We start from the raw sequence: 24,067 nt of genomic DNA, 5'->3' as shown, positions 1-24,067 counted from the left end.
TTTACTATAAAATAATATATTTATTTAAATAAAAAGAGAGAATAATATTTTATTAATCATTAAAATTGTTAACAGGAATAATAATAATTTTTCAGCCATGTTAATAATTCTCCAAAATAACAATTGGAATTAATTTTTTTTTAAATTCAGGTAAGTAAGTATTTTTTTTTATTTTTTTGTTTTTATAAAAGATTAAAGTAATAATAATAATAATAATGGTAAATGAAAAAGAATATATAAGTTTAAAATTGTTTTTAGTGTTAAAAGTTTTCCAAAAAAAAATTTTTAAGGTATGAAACATGGAGTCTTGTTTCCAATATGATATTACATATTATTTATCAATTGATATTTTTAAATATAAGTTGATTAATCAAATTTTTAAATTTTTTAAATAACATTTAATAAATATAATAAATTTCTTTTATTTTATTTTAAATAATTAAAGTTTTAATCCAAAAAAATAAAAAAAAAATAAAAAAACCATAGAGGTAAATTTAAAATGAATATTTGGTGATACGATGGTTGAAGAGACTCAAGTATACGTGAAATTAAATTAAACGTGCTTGAAACATATTTGAAAAAGAAAATTTTTTTTTTTTAATAATATTATTTTATCGTTATTATTATTATTATTATCAAATTAAAAACTATTAAATAAATAGTAGTAGTGGAAAAAAAAAATTTATTTAATTTAATGTAAAATAAAATGTTTGAAAAAATAATTAATGTTGTAATTTATTTAATTTTAAATGGTGGATAAAAAAGAAATGATGTTTATTTTTTTTTTTTTTTTTTTTTTATAAAAAAGACAAGGTTAGAAAATGAAAGTAAATTATTTTAATGTCAAAACTTATAATCGAAAGTAAATTATTATTATTATTATAAATTTTATAATTATTTATTGAAATCATTTGATTTAAAAAAAAAAAAAAAAAAAAGAAAAAAAAAGAGAGAAAAAAATTTTATTATTTTTCGTATTTTGTTTTTATATAAATTATTATTATTATTATGATTGATTGTTTATTTTTAATTAATTATGAAATGATTAATTATAATTATATTTAAAATTATAATTTACAAGTAAGGTTTTATTTAAAGATAAGTTTTAAAAAATTTTTTTATATCAATTGCAAAATATTTTTTTTTTGCAATTGATTTATTTATCACCATTTGAAAGTATTATTATTATTATTATTATTAGGTATTGGAAAGATAAGGTAATACATTATCAATCATTTTTTTTTATATTTTTCTCTTTTGAAAAGATTTAAATAATCTATTATTAAGTATGAATAAGAAAAATTTAAGTTTTATAAAGATAGAAAATTTCATTTTATTACTTGTAGAGAGGTCTGTGTAGATTTTTTTTTTTTTTTTTTTTAAATCAAATGATAACTTATTGAAAAAGTAAATCTTTGATTGATTTTTTTAAAAATGTTTATGGATATATACATATATATTTTTATTTCTAATTAAAACAATTTAAATTGTGTTAAATTATTATAATGATTTATTGTCAACTTGCATTTTTTATTTCGATTGTTTCGATTCATCGATACTTAGTTAATTAATTAATTTCTTTTTTTTTTTTTTTCAATTTAGCTGTTTTAAAGTAAATCGTTATAAAACAAAAAAAAATTTTTTCCCCCTGATTGGTCAATCATTTTTCAAACATGTTTGTTCTTACTTGAGGCAATCATAAAATTTTCAATTAATTTTAATTGCTGTTCTTTTTGTTTTCCTTTTAAATACATTAATTATTATTATTATTGTTATTTTTAATAAGGTGAAATTATTATTTTCAGATAAATGATTAATTTACAATCTGTTTGTCATCGAAAATATAAACTGAGTACAAGTTTGAAGTTACAATGTTGAAATGTCGACTGGAGGTGTAGCACTTTTGAATAAATTATCAGCAATTTTATGGATCAATTTCATATAATTATCATGAAAGTGAAGCTAATGATATTGTAATAATTGGGTTGTAGAAATGATTTTAAAATTGAAACAGAACACCAATAATACAGTTTTTTGTGTTAAAGGATAAATAATCTCTTTTTTTCTTATAAATTACAAAATTTGAATAACGGAACATCTTGGTTGAAACTTTTTAATTTCTTTTAAAAAAATTTAATTTATTTTGAGTTTAATTTAATTTAACCAATGTATTATTAGCTAGTCTGAAATTACATAATTTTATTTTATTTTTTTTCTACTAGTCTTTGATTTCTTGTTTAATTTTAATTATCAGATGATTAATTTCAAGTTAAGAAACATTGTTTATAATTGTTGAGTTCTGTGAGATATGAAACTTTTTCAGTGGACTAAAACACATCTTATAAAGGTAAGAACATGTTTCAAATGTAAAATTTAAATTATTGTTATATTTATTTATTAATTTTAGTAAAAGAATTTTTAAAAAAATGTCAAAATGTATTTTTAATTAACGAAAATTTTATCAAATTTGTTTTTAGGTAACATTTTCAGTGGTAGCAACATTATTAATAATACAGTATTGGCGTCAGGTTACATTAGATTCTCATCAATTTGAACCATGGTTTTTTGGTAATTCATCAAAAATTAAATTAGGATATCCAACAGAAAATTTGACAATGTATGAGAAATTTGATGAGTTTTACAATGGAACTTACACTCAGAATAGCACATTGTATTTTACTAAAAAGTTAACAGAAAACATCCCTCTTTGTCCTCCTGTACCACCTAATTTGAGTATGATTTTCTTTTTTTTTAATCTAATTTTTATATTGTGCACTTTAATTAAAATTTAATTTTAATGGTTTTTTTTTTTTGTTTCATTTGTAGAAGGACCCATAAATATAAGAAAAATGTTTCAAAATTTTTCCGATGTGGAAAAAGATTTTGAGGGTTTAGAGACTGGAGGTGTATTCAGACCGAAAGAATGTAAACCTAGATATACAGTTGCTCTAGTCATTCCTTATCGTAACAGACCTTATCAACTAGCCATTTTCTTAAATAATATTCACAGATTGTTAATGAAACAACAAATTGAGTACAGAATATTTGTTATTGAACAAGATGGTAAGTATTTTTACTATATTTTAATATATTTCAAACAGTTTTAAAAAATTTCTTATAATTTAAACTTAACTTTGTTTTTTGTTTTTTATTCAAGGTGATGATCCGTTTAATCGAGGTAAACTTTTAAATGTTGGATTCACAGAAGGGTCAAAAATTAATGATTTTGACTGCTATATATTTCATGACGTAGACCTTATTCCAGAAGATGATAGAAATTTGTACACTTGTCCAGAACAGCCGAGACACATGTCAGTAGCTGTTGATAAATTTAATTACCGGTAAGTATTTATATTTTGAAATTAATTTAGTTTTTTCTTTATCACATATGTTAATATTCATAATTCAATTTTTAATTGAAATTTTTTAGTTTGCCTTACAAAGGAATTTTTGGAGGTGTGTGTGCATTAAGTAAAGATCATTTTAAACTCATTAACGGTTTTAGTAATTCTTTTTGGGGTTGGGGAGGGGAAGATGATGATTTATATAGTAGATTAAAAAGAAAAGGTTTGCATGTATCTAGGTATCCTCCTACAATTGCTCGATATACTATGTTACCTCATGCGAAACAAACTCCAAATCCACATAGGTAAAATAATTGATAACTTTCAATATGTTTTAAATTGAAATTTAATAAATTTTTTATATTTTTTATGTCTTATAAATTTTTCTAGGTTTGAGCTAATGGATAAGGGTAAGAGATCATATGATAAAGATGGATTAATAAATCTTAAATACAAAATAATATCTTTTGAAAGTAAAAGACTTTACACTTGGATACTCGTTGATTTGCAACCTCCAAAATGGTGGCTACTGAATTTTTTTAGACTTTGGAGAACTTAAAAATTAAATCTCTAAAATAAAATTTATTTCAGCTCTCATTAAAATGGCCCCCAGATATATTAAGACACACTGTGATATTTAATAATTTTGTAAATATTAGATAGCCTTATTTGAATTTATTTAAAAAAAATTATTATTGTACACTCTGTACAAGAGATGAATTGTGCCGTGCTTTGAAGTGTTCAAAAAGTGAAGGATGCAATTATGTTATGGGTTCCTATTTTTTCCTAAATTTTTTTTTTTTTTAATATTTAATAATATAATTAATTTTATTGTACAAAAATTTTCAGCTTTTAAGAAATGATTATTACAAATGTGTGTATAACAGAAAGTTTAATGCTATTGATTCAATTTCAAAGGCTTATTTTATTGCTGTTATTGATAAAAAAAAAAAAAATTCTCATAGGAAAACATATCTGTGATTTTTCTAGAATTTATTTAAATAGAGTGTGAAAAAATTATTATATTATTTATTGATTGTCTTTATTGGTCATCATCAATTTTTATTCCTTAAATGACAGCGTTTATAGAATAATTATGGAATTATAATCAGCATAAGGAAGTTATGAGCAAAATTTAAAATATCAAAAAAATTTTGTACGGTTAAATAATACGTTAGTTACATTAAAGCATGATGAAAAAAAAGTAAAAAGTTAGGTAGCCAGTACTAAGTTAAGTTAAGGTAAGTTTTTTTACGATTAATTTAATAAATGTAAGAATTCATAGTTTGAAAATTTTTGTAGTTTTGTTTTTAAAACCTTTGAAAAAAAAAAAATAAAGTACGTGATTTTAAAATTGCGACAAAAGTCTAGACTCACGTTTAGTACGGTAAAGTAATGGCGAACTAACTGTTATTGTTTATTAAAAATTGTATTTTATTTTTTGATAAAAATGACAAAAAGAAAATCAACTACTGATGAATTAGGCTTGGCTTTAATTAATAAAAAACCGAAAAATGATGTTGCACTTATATCTTCCCGTGAAAAAACGGTTATTCCAGCGGTAAGTTTAAATTATTATTGCGGATGAAAATGAAAGTACATTTACTAAGTTACATAAAATAGTTAATTTTAATTAAATTCAAAATAAAATAATTTGATTTTTTTTTTTTTTTTTTTTTTTAGGGAGTTGATAGAACTTCAAGTTTAATGTCTCCTATAATGCTTATGGAAGGACATTTAGGGGAAATATTCACCGTTGGTTTCCATCCGGAGGGGCAGTACCTGGCATCAGCCGGCTTTGACAGGCAAATTTGTATGAATTTAATTTAATTATCAAAATCAAACTTTTTATTTATAATATCTATTATTCTATAATTTATGTTCAACATACATTGAAATATTAATTTACAAAATCTCACTTTTTCTCAAAATCGCGTTTTCAGAATACATATATGTAAGATTAAATTTTTAAATTTTGTTTTACAGTTTTATGGAATGTATATGGAGAATGTGAAAATATTTCTTTGATGCTTGGACACAGTGGTGCAATAATGGAATTGCACTTTTCAACAGATGGAAATTCAATTTTTACTGCCAGTACCGACCAGACTGTTGGAATTTGGGATATCGAGTCAGGAACAAGAATTAAAAGACTTAAGGGTATGTATATATTTATATTTTCTAATAATTTTAATTATTAAAAATTTACACTTCTCTTAAATATATCTACATTTACTTGTGCTCATTTAAAAATTGCAGGAATTTGATGTGTGATCTCAATAAAATGAAATAAGTCATTTAATTATTTAAAATTTACATTCTAATAAATAATAATTTTAGGTCACACAAGCTTTGTCAACTCATGCCAATCAGCTCGAAGAGGTCCCACTCAAATCGTAAGCGGCTCAGATGATTGTTCTATAAAAGTTTGGGATCCCAGAAAAAAAGGTCAATGTGTGACACTAAATAATATATATCAAGTAACATCTGTTACATTCAATGATACAGCAGAACAAGTTATATCTGGTGGTATTGATAATGACTTAAAGGTAAGTATATCATTTATATAAACTTTTATTAAAAGCGAATTACTTAAATATTTCAAATGAAAATAATTTTTTTTTCTTTTTTTTTTTTTAGGTGTGGGATTTAAGAAAAAATTCAATTTTATATGAACTTAAAGGTCACACTGATACAATAACTGGAATTTCACTATCGCCAGATGGTTCTTATATATTATCAAATGCCATGGACAATTCCCTTAGAATTTGGGATGTAAGAGCTTTTGCTCCACAAGAAAGATGTGTCAAAATTTTTACAGGACATCAGCATAATTTTGAAAAGGTATTTATTAATCCATTTATTTTTTGTTATTATAAACTACTGCATTTCATATAAATAAATTTTAACATGCGTGTAGAATTTGCTTCGATGTTGCTGGTCCCCAGATGGGTCAAAAATATCTGCAGGTTCTGCAGATCGTTTTGTTTACATTTGGGATACAACTTCTAGAAGAATTTTATATAAATTGCCAGGGCACAATGGAAGTGTGAACGATGTTAAATTTCATCCCAAAGAACCAATAAGTAAGTCATTGAAATAAAATTGAATTGTTTAAAATTTTTGGGTTTGGAAACTAATCAAATAAAATTTGTTTTAGTTTTATCCTGTTCTAGTGATAAACAATTATACATGGGAGAAATTGAAGCATAAATTTTAACGGACATTATAGATTTGAATTTGGAGCATTTTCAATAAATTTTTGCAATTTAACCTTGGAAGATTTTGAAAAGGTAAAATTTTTCATAACATTGGCCACGTCATCTGATATGTCTTCTCCAAAAGGGCTCCTGTAAAAAAAAAAAAAAAAAACATTTTAAAAGTCCATTTTACCATCAGAATTTACTACTTTCATTAAGACTTTAAAAATTTGTTTACTTTGCTTGAGGTTCGATAGATTGTAATTCATGAGGATAAATCATTTTGAAATTTTCTTTTAAAAGTTCTACCCCATTCCAAGCAATCATAACTCCATTATCAGTACAAAGTCTAGGAGGTGGAATAAATATTTTGTAATTATAATGATTGCATACAAATTTCAAGGCATTTTTAATCAGTGAGTTGGATGCTACTCCACCTGACACTACCTATTAATTTAATTTTAATTAATTATCAAAAAAAACAATAGAAAATTTTCTTTTAATTTCACAATAGGAAAAAAAAAAAAAGCAATTATTTTACCAAACGTTTCTCATCTTCATTTAATAATTTTCTTTCCTCCACATATTTTATTGCCATTTCTAAGCGTTGACATAAATGTGTTGTTAGGCTCCATTGAAAACTTGCACAAAAATCATTTATGTCAGGAATGACAGCATCAGGTGAAAGGTCTGCAGGGTAAATATAATTAATTAAACCATTTTTATTTAATTTCAAGATTTTTATTAAAACTTGTATGAACTTTTTAAAATATACTTTACTTAAATTTATTTCTTGGGATTGAATGTAATTATAGGCAGATGTTATATATCCACTGAAACTAAAGTTGCAATTTTTTTGACTTTTTAAAGTTGTTTGGGAAAAAGGGATTGCTGTAGGATTTCCTGTTTTGGCAGCCTTTTCGATAGCCGCTCCACCAACTAGTCCCTTTAATTCATTTAAATTTATGAGTTTGGCTCTTCTTGCAATTTTGTCAAAAACTTGTCCTGGACTATTATCATTTGAATCTCCTAGTTTATAAAATTTTCTTACAGAATTTGCCAGAGCTAAAATGCAGTGACCTCCTGATAATAAAAAAACTAAAAATGGAAATTTTACCTGAAAACCATTAAATTGAAAAAGTCAATAATACTCATACTCATGTTTATAATCAATGATTTTAAATCATTATTTTTGTAATTCTTATTTGTTAATCATTTTAATAAAATGTTTTCATACTTCATCGATTATTCTAACAGTCAATGCATGAGCTTCCATATGATGAATAGGTATTAATGGTTTGTTGTACAAAGTACACAGATTCTTGGCATAATTTACACCTTCTGTTAATGATAAAATTAATCCAGGTTTGACTGTCACAGCAATCACATCGAGATTTTCAAATTTCAATTTACTTTGCAACATAGCTGAATTTACAACATGTTTTAAATTATTTTTATGTAATGCTGAGGCAACGTGTGGCAATATTCCACCTGCTCTAAATAAAAAGATAATCATTAATGTTATTAAAAAATTATTGAAAAATATACGAAAAGTTAATTCATGATTGAAGTGCTAACTCTACATGTATTACAGATTGAGAACAATGACTTTCTCCTAAAACTTTTCCCGAATCATTAACAACACTGGCCCCGGTATCATCGCAACTGCTTTCTATTCCCAAAACATGGAAATTACCTGTAAGTATGAAAATTAACAATTAATTATAATAATTAGTTTATTTAAATGTTTTTTTGAATGCGTACTTTATTGATTAAAAGAAGAAAGAAAAAAAAAAGCTTTAAAAAAAAACTTAAACTTTTAAAAAATAAATGACAGTTAACACTTACTACGACCGTAACAAGGCAATAGTAAACGCTTAATTTTTTTTGGATGTTTAATAATATTATAATTCATTGTAATGAACGATAAAAACTTATAAATATGTTTTAAAAGGAAAAAAAACTTAAATTTGAATTTAAATTAACAGACTTTAAAATCGAAAATATAAAGAACATCCAATTATGTTTAGTTACTTAACCTATAAAAGATTATTTTTAGATAGATGGCGACACAATACATTGTTTATTACCATGTCGTGTTTATGTGTTTCAAAAAAAAAAGTTTAATTTTTTTTTTTTTGTAATTTCAATCAGTTTTAAGAAAAAGTTTTTTATTAACGAGCTTAACAAAATAAAACAATGAGTACTCATTATAAAGTTCCTGGAACAACGTTAGAAGAAGTAAATATACCTGGTCAAAAATTTTTAAGGGATGCATTAACAAGTTGTACGGATCCACTAAAAGCCATTGAAGAATTTCAGTTAGATAATGGAATTCTTTTACCATCGTTAAGACCAATGCTTCCTCTTCTTGATTTACACGGTATTCGAAGGTTGGATTTTCACACATCAGTTTTAGAAGAATTGCGAGAAAAGCTTATTGCTCATATAAATGAAATCGGTCATAAAGAAGGTCGAGATAGGGATCGGAAATTAAAGGATTTACTATCGAAAAGTTTTAAATTAGTTCGTTTTAAGCAATTAAGGCCCGTGGTAATGTGTATATTGCGAAATACTCCACATATTGATGACAAGTATTTAAATATATTAGTTCGAGACCGTGAATTGTACAGTGATACCGATACAGAAGTTAAAAGACAAATTTGGAGAGACAATCAATCATTATTTGGAGATGAGGTTTCTCCATTGCTATCTCAATACATTCAAGATAAAGAAAATATTTTATTTGATCACCTAAATTTAAATAATTTGTTTTTTTCCTCATCTCCGAAAATTCGTAGGCAAAGTGAGGTTGTTCAAAAGCTGGCACACATGATTGGTACAAGTGTCAAACTCTACGATATGGTTTTGCAATTTTTGAGGACATTGTTTCTTCGCACTAGTAATGTGCACTATTGTACATTGCGAGCCGAGCTATTGATGGCTCTCCACGATCTTGAAATACAGGACATAATATCAGTTGATCCCTGTCACAAATTTACCTGGTGTTTAGATGCCTGTATAAGAGAGAAAAGTGTTGATATAAAAAGATCCAGGGAATTACAAGGATTCTTAGATAGCATTAAAAGAGGACAAGAACAAGTCTTGGGAGATCTATCGATGACTTTGTGCGATCCTTATGCCATAAATTTTTTAGCTCAATCGGCCATAAAAATTTTGCAGCATTTAATACATAATGAAGCTTTGCCTAGAGACAACACAGTTTTGATACTGTTGCTTAGAATGTTAGCCCTCGGTTTAAGTGCATGGTATATGATTGACACACAAGAATTTAAAGAACCCAAATTAGATTGTCAAGTTGTGACTAAATTTATGCCAGCATTAATGTCTCTAATGGTTGATGATCAAGTAAGAACACTTAATTCCAAGTTGCCACCTGATGAAAGAGAATCTGCTATCACAATTATAGAACATTCCGGACCTGCTCCAGATGCATGTCAAGCTTATGTTACTGAAAGTAGTGTTGCTAGTATTTTAGCCATGTATTACACTATTCACACAGCCAAATTAAAAGATAAAGTTGGTTTAATGAGAGTTTTAGGTATATTAGCTACATGCGACAATGACAGAGCTTATGAAGATCCATTTCTTCATTTACTAGTATCTCATTTGATACACATGAGCGATGAATTTGCAGCAGAGGATTTTTGCACAGTCATTTTTGATGAATTCTTTTTGGCAGGATTAGCCAGGGAAAGTGTAACAAGACATTTGTTGAAACTCATGTGGTACATTCATTCAAAACTACCTCCGAACAGACTTCACACGCTGATCAAAGTTTTGGAACCAACATCTCAGCATATTGAAAGTGTTCATCAGTTATATCATGATCTCCAACAGAAAATTGCCAGAGATGAAGAAACTCCTCCTGTACTGCAAAATTTGGATTATTTAGAGTCTCCATTAATGAGTGTACCAACACCTGCTCCTTTGTGAATTCAATTCCAAAAGGATTTTTAATTGATTTAGGTTAAAAAATAAAAATTAAAACAATAAATTACATTTACTAATATTGTTGAAAAAAAGTAAAAAAAAAAAAAAAAGAACTTTTAGGACTTAATTAATTTTATTTTGTGCATTCGTCTGCATTATTCATTGCTATTGGTTTTGTCATTTAATTATCAATAATTATTAATCCACAACTATATATATATATATTATGTGATTTTATTAATTAATATTTTAGACAGTAAACAACTACTCGTTAAAAATTATTATATGTAAAGTAATAGAAAAAAAAAAAAAATTTTATTATTTAAATTGTATCGCAGACCAAAAAGGATTTCGATAAATGATTCTTTTTTCTTTTTTGATCGTTTAACAAAATAATATATTAAAATATATATATATATATATATATATATATATATATATATATATGACAGGATGAAAAAATTATTATTATTATTATTTCTTTTTTCTACTTATGAATAATTTACAAAAAATTATATTTGAATATGTAAATATATATAAAATTATTATATTATATAAATATATATATTTTATTTTACCCTTTACCTCCTTGGATATTATGTTTTACGGATAAATCGGAAAAAAATTTTCGATTAAAAATTAAGTTAAAAATGACATTGAGCGCGAAAATCCAACGTTTACGATTTATTCAAAAGTAGGTCGACCTTGAATACAAGGCCATTGGTTTTACATTTCGATTTTGTGAAAATTTTCATGGTCATGATTTTTCAACCAAGGTCGACCTTGAATACAAGGCCACCAGTTTTAAAATTTTATTTTGTGAAAATTTTTCATGGTCACGTTTTTGCATTCAAGGTCGACCTTGTATATTTTACCTGACACACATTTTATTTTAAGCGGGAATCCATTGTTTGAATTTTATTTTTTTCTATACCTCCTTGGATATTATGTTTTACGGATAAATCAGAGTAAATTTTTCGATGTTTTTAGGGTAAAATTTTAATTAAGATTATGTGTGTTTAATGGAATGCATGAGAGGTAATCAAATAATAAAACAAATTAATTATTAAAAATGCTAAACATAATTTTTTATTTTAATCACAGATATTATTTACCATAGTAAATAAACATTTAAAAAACAAAAAAAAAATACATTTTAATTACGGATTATTTCATTTAAAAAAAAAAAAAACAAAAAATGTAATTAAATAAATAAATAATAATAATTGAAACAAATATTAAAATTAAAAGACGTTGTAAAAAAAAAAAAAAATTATCCGGTAAATTTTCTAGTATCACATAACCAATATTGCTATACATACACATATAAATAATAATAATAATTTTTTAATAATTTACCTCAACAATGAGGTAAAAAATTAAACATTCAAAATTTTGATCTTAATAAAAAGTTTTTTTTTAAAACGAAATAAATAATAATAATAATAATAATGATTTAAAATAAAATAAAATAAAAAAAAAAAATAATAATAATAATAATTTTTCACATACAAATAAATTTAAATTAATTACAATTTAAAAAAACAAAAAAATTGAATTCTATCTATCTTGAGTTTTTACTATAAATCAATAACCGGGTTTTTTTTTTAAACTAAATTAAAATTAAAATTTAACTCCATTAAATGTTCATTTTTTTTTAATTTTTATTAACGCACAGCGTAGTTTATAATATAGTCAATTATACTAAAAGTTCATATTTATATATATTATATATAATTTTTTTATTGTTTTTAATAAACTAATTCCGACACTCGATTTTCGCGAAACACCTAATTCTATTTAACTGGAAATATATATATATATATATATAAATAAAAATTTCACTGATGCATAATTTTAAATAATAATAATAATACGTTATTATCGTTGATAACACTAATTATCACATTTAACAAAAAAAAAAAAAAAAAAAAAAATCGGTGAATTGATTACCTAATTAATTAATTGAATATTTTTATCATTCATTCATTCATTCATACATTCATTCATCATTCATTGCAATTACATTTACATATTAAACGTATGAATTAGAAAAAAAAATTTATAACGAGACCGTTTTCCAATTTTATTTAACCGAAACTGCTTCTTTTATATGACGTATTAAATGATTTCCAACATCTCGAACTTCCGGCCATTGTTTCAATACGAAAACCGTTGCAGCAATTAAAACTAACGTCGATAAAATTCTTAGCCTATGAAAAAAAATATTAATTTATTATTGTTTCATTTCAGAGAGAGAGAGAACAAAAGAAGAAGAAGGTCCAATACCTAGTTTTTAAAAAAGGCATCAATATTCCCGCAGCTGTGGCGACCAACAACAAAACAACCTGAAGAACGGTCAATAAAACGTTTATGAGTTTGACAACGACGGCACGAGCATTAGAATTATCTATTCCCTCGAGTGTGACGTATTGCTGATGTTGAGCCTGTTGATGTTCCATTTTGGATATCTGGAAAAACGGTAAGTTTTTCTTTCATTTATTGTATTTAATTCGTTAAAATTATATCCCATCCTCTCTCTCTCTCTCTCCTCACTTTCGTCTGACAATTTTCCAACATTTCGTGTAAATCCCTTATTCTTTCTTCGCTTTGATATTGTACTTTTTCCTCCATGTCCGTTAACGCTTGTTTTAAATTTTCAACTTCGTTTTGATGAAGTTCGGTTAAATCGTTTATTTGTTCCTCTAATCTTTCGCTACGAAATTTTTCCTCTTGAATGGCCATCGTTAAATATTGAATTTCTTGATGAACTCCCTGCGAGGAAAAATTTTGACAATTTATAAAAAAAAAACGATTCCAAACCTTTTACATATACAATTAAAAATAAAAAGAAAACCTTTAAATTTTCCAATTTTTCTTTTAATATTTCAATTTCTTCTCTTCTCTCTTGTAATTCTCTAAAAAGTGGATCTAAATTATATGATGTTCTATTATGCCTGGGGGAAGTGTGATGATGTGTGACTTGTCCTAAATGTAAACTTTCACTCGTTACCGAACTGCAAGGAGAACCTTAAACAAAAAAACGTACAAAAACCTTAGAAAACAACAACAACAAACGATTGATAAAAAATGAAATTTTTTTAAATTTTTTACCTTCATCCGAAGCAAATTTTTTCGTATTACCCGGAGTTGATCCCTGAGTTGTTACCGTTGTAGCCGTTGTTGTCGTTGTTGTTGTTAAAGTGCAATTTCCGGGTAAAGTCGCACTTCCGTGATGAGTTTTATCTTCTTCCCCTGTACTACCATTTTCTCCATTTCTAGACAAAGAATTAATATTGTCAGCGCTACCGAATTTATTTTTAAGAAGATGAGCAAATTCCCTCGGTTTAGACATCACAGTTCTGTAATCAAATTTAAATTTCTTTTCAACTCCTCTTAAAAAAAAAAAAAAAAAAACTTTAAACTTTCAAAATTAAACAATTTTCACAACCTAAAACGCAACTACTTGAATGATAATAATAATCATTTAAAAAAAAAAAAAATTCCCAACGTTTTGTTTCATGCACGATAATAAATCTAACATTAATTACCTTAAATAATTATTATTATTATTAATTCGGGAGAATATTTTGGTGACAGTAAATAACAAAAAAAAAAAAAAAACCGAATACGTGCTTGTTTGTTTTTCATTAAAAAAAATTATATGACATCAATTTAAATTCAAAATTAATATTAATAATAATAATAAAACAAATTTTCAATTTGTCACGTGATTTTTTTTTTTTTTTTACTATCCGAATAATAATAATAATAATATATATTTTTTTTCTTTTCAGGATATAATATTGCCGAGTCGACATTAACAGGTACGTATGGGAAAAATATCTTACTCACCCAGAAAGGCCTGATATTCCATCACGAATATTTCCTCCGACATTTCTATAAAAGAAAAATTAATTAATAATTGATTTCCTTTGATTTGAGAGAGAGAGAGAGAGAGAGAGTGAGAGAGAGAGAGAGAGAGAGAGAGAGAGAGAGAGATTTGTAAATCTTACTTTAATCCTTGTCCCATATCCCGTAAAACTTCTCTCGGTTGTCGGTGGCTCGTGTGAAGTTTTTGGCTTTCAATATCCCTGATCCTTTTATTATAAGTCTCGAGTTTTTTTTGTAACTGAGATATTATTTGGGCAGATTTTTGATTTTTCTTTTCGAAAACTGATTTTATTCTTTGGATTTGCTGTTTATCCGCATTCGTGGCTAATTTTATAAATTCGTTAACGTTATCTGGAAAAAATTTTTTAAATGAAATTTTTCAATAGAAATTTATTTTGGCATAGAAATAATTGATTGTATATATATATTATTTACCATCACGTGTCGTTTGTTCAGCTCGAATTTGGTCCATTGTCTTTGAGATCTTACTTTGTATGTGTTCTATAGCTGCAGATCGTTGACGATGCATATCAGGCACTTGACTATCCGGCTCATCGGCCATCAAAACCTGTTCGGATGATCCATTAGACGCAAGCGAAGAAGAATGAATGTAGACATCCTGCTTTTGTTACAAACAAAAAAAACAATTAATAGAAAATTTAATAAGTACGGTTAAAAAAGGGGAAAAATTTATATAATGATTTACGGTACCGAATCGTCAAAAGTAATTGATTCTTCTAATGATTTTCCAGGCAATAAATCGGCTGAAGGAATGTGCGGAGTTGTGCTTTCGATTTCTCTTTTGAGAATTGTTGGTGATTTTCTCCGATGTTTTCCAGAAGAAGAAGATGAACTTCCAATGCAAGCAACTGAACCACTACCACTACTACCGTTTCCATCACCTGATCGCCTGTAAAAAGGTAAGAAGAAAATTAATTCATTTTTTTTTTTGTAAATTTTCAAAAGCTCTCACTTGGTTTAATTATTAAAGAATTAAATCATTGTTAATATCTTTGGGATTAATAATTTAAAAAAAAAAACATTTTTTCACATTCAAATCTCATCTTTTAATAGAACTTGAAAAATATTTTAAATAAAATAAAAAAAAAAAAAAAAAAAAAAAAAAGAGATGAATGCCAAGTCACAATTAAATTTTTTTTTTTTTGTAATGAGGATGTGAGGTCAAATTGTAAAAATTTATAACTTATAATGATGACACAATTAATAAATTACCTGAAAATAATTTTTTGCCCCTGTGATAAAAAGAGAGAGAGAGAGAGAGAATAAATATATATATATATACACATTAAAATAATAATAATCCTGAATGTTAAAGAAAACCTTCTAGTGAAAAGAGAATGTATTAAAATAGTATTAAATAAAAAAAAATAGGCAATCAAGGAATCAAAACCAAATGACCTTAAGAATCTTACTTTTGACCCTTTTGTCCTTAATAGAGAGCTTTTCACAATAAAACATGTCTTTACCTATATAAAAAGTAAACATTTATTAGAAAATAATAATAATAATAATAATTTAAAATAAAGCGCACGAGAATAATAATAAAAGCACATTTATCTATTTATTAAATCAAAAATGATTTTTTTTTTTTTTTTTTTCATTTATATATTTCAATAATTAATGTCTTGAAAGCTATAAAAACTGTCAATTTTTTTATTACTATTTTCTTTATTAAATTACAAAAAATTTCATCGTCATATAATCAGTAGTACCTTTTTAAAATTATCGTTTCGAGTAAAGTAAATAAAAAATTATAATAACGAATATAATCGTAAATGATTTTTTAATAAATGGTGATTAATTATTATTTATTTTAAAACTTTTCCAATAACCTTCATAAACAAAAGAAAATAATAAAAAAATAATAATAATAATCTTTTGTGTATGAGATTAGAAAGAAAAAAAAAAAAAGTACATAAAACAAAAGTTATGTTTAATTAATTTTTTTTTTCTTTCTTTTGTGTTTTAAATGTTGTTGATATGTAAGAATTTAATTTCTTTTGGGATACAGGGGATACAATCATTGCAAGGAATACATAACTGAAGATAATTTATAAAAATTATCCCCAGTTAATAGACAGACGAATTACGAATTCGATAGATGATGGAATAAGTAAGATACAAAAACTTTTTCTATCCGAAACATTCTATAGATAAACATTAAGATAATGATGAACATAAAATTATCAAAAATTGTATTTTTTTCCTGTTTAACACAAAATTTCATGATGACAATTAATTAATTAAACAGTTAAATTGTGAAGTATACACAATTTAAAATAGAATCTCTAAATAAATACAAATTTAATTTTATGTTTTTCATTATATTTTTTTTTTAAAGAAACTTTTATAGAATAAAAGATTTAGGATTTGTTTATCGTAAAAAAAAAAAAAAACTCATAAATTTTTAATTGTTTTTTTTTTTTTTTTAGCATTCCTAATAATAAATATTTATCTATTTGGGTAGCCTTTGTAATTTAATGCTATTTAATGTTTTATAATAATGATAATTTTTTTTTTTTTTTTTTTATAAAACAGGATTTGAAACTTACAACACGTTTTGTGAAACCTTCATTCCGGAAGGTCCAGGACTCGATGTTATTCCAGACATATTATTAAAACTTTGTCTTATAGGGGACACATTTCGATTTATTGGCCTGCCCTTCCCCGACACAACTTGCAGGTTATCCATTCTTCATTTTGAATAATAATATATCAATTTTTAAAATGGAAAAAAAAAAATTTTCGTTTTTTTTTTTTCCCCCTCAAATGAAATAATTAAAAATTGATAATAAGATTTTATTTATTCATTTTGAGTATAAACTGATTTACTTTGACAATTCATAGATATCTCCACACCCAAGTTATTTTGATTTTTATTGAATAATATCACTAAAAAAATGGAAGTAAATGTAATAAACAAAACTTGTAAACGTTTAAAAATAAATAATAAGTCATAACAGTTACAATAAGGAACAAATAAGCGTAATTAGTAATGGAAAAATGTATTTGTCACCTGAACACTGTTCGACAATGACACCAAAACTAACGTACGCCATTTTGACCGACCATAGATATAATAAAAATGCATTCAAATGTATTTCTATAATAAAAAAAAAAAAAAATCCACAGCCTTCGATATTTAAATTTTAATTATCGTTCCGCGATTAATGAATATTTAAAAAAAATTTTTTTTTTTTTTATTCTTTTTGTCCGTTATTGATTAATTTTTATAAAAAAATTAATTTTTAATTAAAGTGTTAACTTTTCAAAGGAAAAAACTTTTATTTTTTATTATAACGTAAATTATCTATTTGTATAAAATTAACATAATTTTCAAAAAGTGATAATTAAAATTTGAATATCGTTTATTATTATTATTTTTCAAAAATGAATTTTTTTTTTTTTTTAGATGTGACGGCATAGTAGAATTAATAATGGCCGACATTACCGGAAACGAATTTTATTGGTCCAAAAATTAAAATTGTTTTGTTTAACTTGTTTTGGTAAGTATTAATACAAATTAATTAAATTTTTTTTTTTAAAATCTTATAATAATAATAATATTTTTTTCTTCCTTTTTCCAGATGTTATGATTATATACGTTAAAACTGTTATTACTCTCTTGTAATTAAAAAAAAAAAAAGAAAAATGAAACGTAAAAAAAACGAATCTGAACACGTATGCGCATTTACAAGAGATAAAAATGTATTACAACAATTTTTCCCATCGACAAAAAGATTTAAAACGTTACGTAGAAAATGGCGTGAATCATTATTAATATCCGAAGAAAATGGTAGGAAAACATGCACGAGAAAAAGCACGTCGGGATATTTATTCGAAAAGGAAAATCATTTATCACAACATTATTACATAATACATCCATATAGTAAATTTAGAGAATATTGGGAAATAGGTATGCTGTTGGAAATGTTTTTAGGTATGACCATACGTTCATATTTTATATCACAATCTAGAGATGAAGTTTTACACTCGTATTGGTATCAAATATGTTCACTTTTTTGCGATTTATTCGAATTGATCGATGTCACTTTGTTACGTTTTTTCACAGGATTTTTAGATACGGAAACTCGTAACGTGTCATTAGAATCCCGTAGAATATTTTATCATTATATAAAACAATTTCGTTTTTACGTAAGCATTATCGGGTCTTTTCCATTTGAATTTTTAGTTTTCATATCCAAAATTGATTTAAAAGAATATCCGTCATTTAAATTTGTCATTTTTTTAAAATTCGTTAAATTTTTCGACGTGTCTAAATACGTTGTACACATATCGAAAATTTACAATTGGTCAGAAATAACGTACAGAGTTGTTTTTTTTTTATTGTACACATTTCTTTTAATTCAATATCTCAGTTGCATGATGTACACAATTTTATTCGGTGACGAATTTGGTGAATTGACAAACGGTTTCATAAAAGGAAATAATACATTTTACAGGCAGACGGCCATGTTTTATTTGGTGTCGACCATTTTTTGTTTTCAATCCGGTATTTCAAATCATTTTAGCATATCGAGTTTGAAAGACATGGTTTTCATTAATTTCGTTTTCATAACCAGTTACATATCGAACACTTTGCTTTTGGGTTTTCTAATACAGATTTCTGGTTTTTCGAGTAGTTCGTTCATCGAATACGAAGAAATGATTCAAGAGGTTCATAAATATTTGGTACAAGAAAATTTACCCAAACACATACATAAAAAAGTTAAAAAATATTTTGAATTTCGTTTCGGTAATAAATATTTCAGAGAGGAAATAATATTGAACACGTTATCACCGCCTTTCAGACAAGAGATAGCGAGTTTTCTTTGTAAACCCTTATTAATGAATTATTATTCAATATTTAAAATTGTTCCCGCGGATTTGGCAAATTCGATTTGTTTAAAACTTAAATTGGAATGTTTTTTACCCGGCGACATAATTTCCAGATCGGGTAAAAAAGCGACAAAATTTTATTTTTTATATCGCGGTACCGTCGCAATTTATTCGGCGGAAGGAAAAGAACTCGGTCATTTATACGAGGGAAGACAATTTGGTTTGTCTGCATTTAATCTTAATGATAATTATTATCGTGCGACGACGATTGCACTTGAAATGTCCGAATGTTACGTATTAAGTACAAAAGATTTTTTAACCTGTACCAGCGAGTATCCCGGTATTAAAAATAAAATAACCCAAATTGCTAAAGAACAATTACGAACGAATTTAAAATCGATTAATATTTAATTATTTGTGTTCATTTTTTTTTTCTTTGTTCAATATATATATAAAATTAATTTAAATTTGTCTTTTTTTTCGTTAATTATTTTGAAAATTTATAGACTTTGAAAAATCAACAAATGCAAACGGGGCGGGGGGGTTTATAAAATGATAATTTTTTTTACTTAACTTTTTTTATTCCGTAACAGGAGTCATGCCTAATAAAGCCATCAAATCATCTTCATCCTGTTCTTCAGTCTCGTCGGCTTCTTCTTCTTCTTCTTCTTCTTCTTCCACTACCTCTTCCACTTGCACTGTATGCGCATGCATCGCTCGTAATTCAGCAGCTTCAACTAAAAAAATTAAAATTTTACATGTTTTAAATTCAAAAAAAAAAAAAAAATTTAAACGAAGTAAAAATTAAACTCACGTTTACGAAATCTGGGAACGTGTCCGGGAGGGAAAAATGCATCGGCTTCAGCCATGCCAACTTTTTCATCTGCACTTACATAAACTGCTCCCAGACCAGCGAGTGAAAGTAAAGGTTCGCTCTTTGTTTTTTTCACGACAAAAACAAGCTTATACGCACTGTATAAAAACGTAATGGTTATCACTTGTTTTTTTTTAAATATCGATAATAATAATAATAATTTAAACACGTACTCATTATGATCTAATTTAGCATATTGTTCTGGTGTGTTACATAAATGTTCAGCCGTTTCGGGATCAACACTGGTAAAATATCCCGTGTGGAGAATATCATCGTGATATTCTTCAACGAGTTCAAAACATTCTTTTTGTTTGTATACATCAAAAGCGATGACAACTTTCGGAGGATTTGATGGTTCTTCTGGTGCCATCACCTTAAACCAGAAAATTTTTTTTAATGATAAAAAAAATTTTTGAATTTCGTTGAATTTTTTTTTTTTTTTTTGTACCTTTTCAGCTCTTAACGGGAAGAAATATTTAACAGCAGCACATTTTGTTAAATAAGACGCGGGGGTCCAGCATCCCGGTACTGCTGTCGTTTCTTCGTGCATTTCTTCTTCCTCGTATTCTTCTTCATCCACTTTTATTTTTCTAACGTATAAATTCTTTCCCGGTATGCTGTAATTAATATCGTGTCGGGATTAAAAGTTAAAAATAATAATAATAATAATAATTGTTATTTAAAAAAATTTGAATTAACCTTTGAGGATGAGGAATAACCAATTCTTCATCATCCGTTATTGTAACTCCATTTAGTGCTTCACAAATAAGTTTTTCAATATCGTTATGTTTTTTTTCACCTTCTTGACCGGGTGCGGCAATTACTTGAGATTTAATAAGCATTATGACGCAAGGTCCAAGTGATAAATCTTCTAAAAGATCCGGAGTGGGTTCTAAACTACCGCGATAAAAAACCTAATCCGAATTTTTAAAAAATTAATATATATATTTATGTATTTATAATAATCCTCTGGATTAAAGGATCTTACTTCGTCGAAAATTTCTCTCGTTATAACAAATTTAACTTGATGAGTTATGTACATGGAGAGTGCGCGGCAAAGCATTTCTATATCTGTTGCTATTGTTAAACCATATTCTGGATGTATCGTATGAGGAAAACAAACAATAACGGTTTCGTATAAAAGTTGATCGGACATGTAATGATAAGCTTTAAAACGTTTTTCTTCGATTTCTTTTAATCTTTTTTCAGCTTCTCTTTTTTCCGATTCCGTTTTTAATTTTTCCGACGTTTCCAATCGTTCGCGTTCTTCTTCGCATAATTCATCGATAGGAACCTAATTTAATTATTATTATTATTAATAATAATCATTAAAATAATTAGTAAAATATTTAAATGTTAATTTACTCCTCTCCTCCATGTTTCCCCTCTTAAAACTTTTAATTCCGTTTTAATTTCTGTATCTATTGTTTTTATCAATTTAGGCGCGTTTGCTCCGAATATTAATGTCACCAATTGTCCCCCCTAAAAATTACAAAAAGTCCCATGAGAACATTTAAGTTATATAAATTTTTCTTTTGTTACTTTAAGTTTTATTTACCGCAATAAATAACCAAGTGGGTTCGCTTCTATTTCTAAATCTTGACAACGCTTGTATTTCATCATTTTTTGCCTGGAAAAGTTTGACATGAGATAAATAAATTATCATTATTTAAATAAATAAATAAATAAATAAATAAAAATTTTCTCACAATTGCTAAATGTAAAGCATCACCACCGAAATCGACTTTTGCTCTTTTTAAATTTCCAGTCATTCCAATGCATGGCCCACTCCATTCCGAATAAACATCAACAACTAAAAAATTATTATTATTATTATTATTACATAACTTTATTACCATTTTTTTTTTTAAAAGAGTTTTCAATCTTACCAATTAAACCTTCACGATATAAAAGTTTTTCCCAATCTTCTTCGTTATTAACTTCAACTTGAAGCTGTGCTGTTAAACCTTTTTTTCCTGCCATTTTACGGGCAAGAGATACACTTTGTTGCTAAAACATTAAACATTTAATTAATACGTATATATTATTATTATTATTATTATTAATAACGTTTTTTTTTTTTTTTTAACACACTAACAGAAATAATTATTATTATTATTTTACCTTGCTCATTTTTTTTTTTTTTTTTTAAATAAATAATTTTACTTAAATTTTAATGTTTTTTACATAAAATTTTAGTTAAAAATAAATTTTTTTTACATGACAAAAAAAAAAAAAATTGATTAAATTGACAGAAAAAATAAACTAAAATTAATTAGACATTTACGATCAGGATCGTATTAAGAAATTTACAAAAAAAAAAAAAAAAAAAAATTATTTCTCACAAATTTTTTTTTTAAATTAATAAAATAATTGAGGGTAAACATAACAGTTAATAACAAATTACAAGTCCTGATTTTATACTTAAATAATAATAATAATTAATAAGTTATTTAAAAAAAATAATTTGCAATTAACATAATTAAACAATAAAATAAAAAAATTAATTTCTTAATCCTACCCTGATTTTTAAAAAAAAAATCAAATGACATTATGAATGTCACGAAATTTTTAATGTCAGTCTCTACCAGCCTCCCCCTCTCCCCTCTCCACCTATTTACATGTTAATTTTTTTTAATAATTACAATTTACTAATATTAAAAACTTTAATAAAGTACATAATAAAATTTTTTTGAAAATAATAATAATAATAATGAATCATCATCAATTCGTTTTAAAAATCAATTAATTATTAAATAAATTTTTTTTAAAAATAATTTTAATCAAATTTTAATAATGAATGAAAAAAAAATTTTTTAATAAATTTATTAATTTTCATTCATTATTTTGATAATACGAAATTCAATTCAATAGTAAAATAATAATAATAATAATATAGAAAAATGATATTTTTTAAAAAAATTATATAATTATAAAATGTACGTACATGTGAGATTAAAAAAAAAAAAAAAAAAGAAAAAAAAATTATTATTAAATAATAAATAAAAATATTATTATTATTATTATTTTTATTTATTTATTTATTTATTTATTTATACGCACTAGTTTTACATTGTAATAATATTTACTGCGTTGCCATAGAAAATAAATAACATTTTCAGATTTAAAACATTGTCATAACTTAAATAACTATCAATAAATAATATTTGTTTGTTTTTTTTTCTCTTTACAGGTAATATTTTTATGTAGTACGATGCATCAACATTTACAACTTGGAGTATTTTCCAGAATTTTCCAGAATTTTCCATTCACGTTCGTATACAGGTTAGTATTCCTAGATTTTGTTTTTTATTCTCCTCGTTTCCCTCGATTCTAAATCCATTGCTTGAAAGTATTAATTTTAACAATTTAACATAAACTGTAGAAGGAATAAAAATAAAAAAAAAACTTTTTTTTTCCAAAATGTCAATAATATATAAATTAAATGATGTTTAATTCATTTAATTTCTTTTTATATAAATAATTAAAATTTAACTCACGATCGCATGAAAATTACATATTAAAAAAATTCACAAAAACTTTTCCAATAAAAAACAATTAAAAACCTCCAACTTCATTAAACTTTATATAATTAAGTAATAAAAAAAAAGATTATTTTAAGGTAATCAAATTTATATGATTTAAAAATACTTACAATTTTAAAATTGTGTTTAACTCATGATAAGATTTGTTTTAGTTACAATTATTTCCAGCAACATAAAGAAGCCAAGATGAAAGTTATTCAATTTTTCCAGCAGCTTTAGCAGTTTCCATTATATTTTGTGCTTGTTTAACAGAAGGCATGTCAATCATTGTGTCTTCAAATGTAAAAGCTCCCTAAAAAATTTCCATTCTTTTAAGGTTTGTTGTTTTCGTCTATCATTTGAATTGTATCAATTAATTTATGAATAATCTTACTTGTCCTTTTTCTTGATTTACTT

The 24,067-nt window shown here is 25.2% G+C and overlaps 8 protein-coding genes across 8 annotated transcripts in view; 4 read left to right on the top strand and 4 right to left on the bottom strand.

The window, feature by feature from the left end:
- Positions 1-2,308: 2,308 nt before the first annotated feature.
- Positions 2,309-3,903, top strand: Phum_PHUM125800 (uncharacterized protein; the record flags this gene model as incomplete). Its single annotated transcript, XM_002424262.1, has 6 exons — positions 2,309-2,347; positions 2,478-2,733; positions 2,827-3,063; positions 3,158-3,341; positions 3,431-3,649; positions 3,735-3,903. The coding sequence occupies 6 exons, from the start codon at positions 2,309-2,311 to the stop codon at positions 3,901-3,903; spliced, it is 1,104 nt and encodes a 367-aa protein (XP_002424307.1).
- An 891-nt stretch (positions 3,904-4,794) lies between these two features.
- Phum_PHUM125790 (WD-repeat protein, putative) lies at positions 4,795-6,557 on the top strand (the record flags this gene model as incomplete). Its single annotated transcript, XM_002424261.1, has 7 exons — positions 4,795-4,905; positions 5,028-5,157; positions 5,331-5,504; positions 5,685-5,893; positions 5,985-6,188; positions 6,265-6,430; positions 6,505-6,557. The coding sequence occupies 7 exons, from the start codon at positions 4,795-4,797 to the stop codon at positions 6,555-6,557; spliced, it is 1,047 nt and encodes a 348-aa protein (XP_002424306.1).
- A 13-nt stretch (positions 6,558-6,570) lies between these two features.
- On the bottom strand, positions 6,571-8,459 carry Phum_PHUM125780 (uncharacterized protein; the record flags this gene model as incomplete). The annotated part of the gene is made up of 7 exons (XM_002424260.1): positions 6,571-6,691; positions 6,783-6,991; positions 7,086-7,234; positions 7,325-7,661; positions 7,782-8,040; positions 8,123-8,240; positions 8,393-8,459. 7 exons carry the CDS (start codon positions 8,457-8,459, stop codon positions 6,571-6,573), a joined length of 1,260 nt encoding a protein of 419 aa, XP_002424305.1.
- A 284-nt stretch (positions 8,460-8,743) lies between these two features.
- On the top strand, positions 8,744-10,501 carry Phum_PHUM125770 (uncharacterized protein; the record flags this gene model as incomplete). The annotated part of the gene is made up of 2 exons (XM_002424259.1): positions 8,744-8,865; positions 8,899-10,501. The coding sequence occupies 2 exons, from the start codon at positions 8,744-8,746 to the stop codon at positions 10,499-10,501; spliced, it is 1,725 nt and encodes a 574-aa protein (XP_002424304.1).
- Positions 10,502-12,584: 2,083 nt separating this feature from the next.
- Phum_PHUM125760 (transmembrane and coiled-coil domains protein, putative) lies at positions 12,585-17,105 on the bottom strand (the record flags this gene model as incomplete). The annotated part of the gene is made up of 10 exons (XM_002424258.1): positions 12,585-12,711; positions 12,788-12,969; positions 13,055-13,273; positions 13,356-13,528; positions 13,613-13,860; positions 14,354-14,398; positions 14,515-14,743; positions 14,828-15,011; positions 15,104-15,302; positions 16,966-17,105. 10 exons carry the CDS (start codon positions 17,103-17,105, stop codon positions 12,585-12,587), a joined length of 1,746 nt encoding a protein of 581 aa, XP_002424303.1.
- A 959-nt stretch (positions 17,106-18,064) lies between these two features.
- Phum_PHUM125750 (voltage-activated ion channel, putative) lies at positions 18,065-19,808 on the top strand (the record flags this gene model as incomplete). Its single annotated transcript, XM_002424257.1, has 2 exons — positions 18,065-19,592; positions 19,759-19,808. The coding sequence occupies 2 exons, from the start codon at positions 18,065-18,067 to the stop codon at positions 19,806-19,808; spliced, it is 1,578 nt and encodes a 525-aa protein (XP_002424302.1).
- Positions 19,809-19,831: 23 nt separating this feature from the next.
- On the bottom strand, positions 19,832-22,109 carry Phum_PHUM125740 (uncharacterized protein; the record flags this gene model as incomplete). The annotated part of the gene is made up of 10 exons (XM_002424256.1): positions 19,832-19,950; positions 20,067-20,224; positions 20,300-20,499; positions 20,575-20,743; positions 20,826-21,040; positions 21,115-21,420; positions 21,492-21,608; positions 21,685-21,756; positions 21,836-21,939; positions 22,016-22,109. The coding sequence occupies 10 exons, from the start codon at positions 22,107-22,109 to the stop codon at positions 19,832-19,834; spliced, it is 1,554 nt and encodes a 517-aa protein (XP_002424301.1).
- Positions 22,110-23,864: 1,755 nt separating this feature from the next.
- Positions 23,865-24,067, bottom strand: part of Phum_PHUM125630 (Citrate lyase beta chain, putative) — a gene marked incomplete at both ends in the record, with an annotated part of 1,859 nt that continues 1,656 nt past the window's right edge. The window contains one exon of the mRNA XM_002424255.1: positions 23,865-23,959. Within this exon, the coding sequence (XP_002424300.1) occupies positions 23,865-23,959 (95 nt within the window). The remainder of the gene's footprint in view (positions 23,960-24,067) is intronic.

Source organism: Pediculus humanus, genomic scaffold (assembly GCF_000006295.1).
Source record: "Pediculus humanus corporis 1103172107475 genomic scaffold, whole genome shotgun sequence".
Lineage (NCBI taxonomy): Eukaryota > Metazoa > Arthropoda > Insecta > Psocodea > Pediculidae > Pediculus > Pediculus humanus.
Note: the sequence above shows the minus strand (reverse complement) of the source record. Positions and strands in the feature narration are given on the sequence as shown.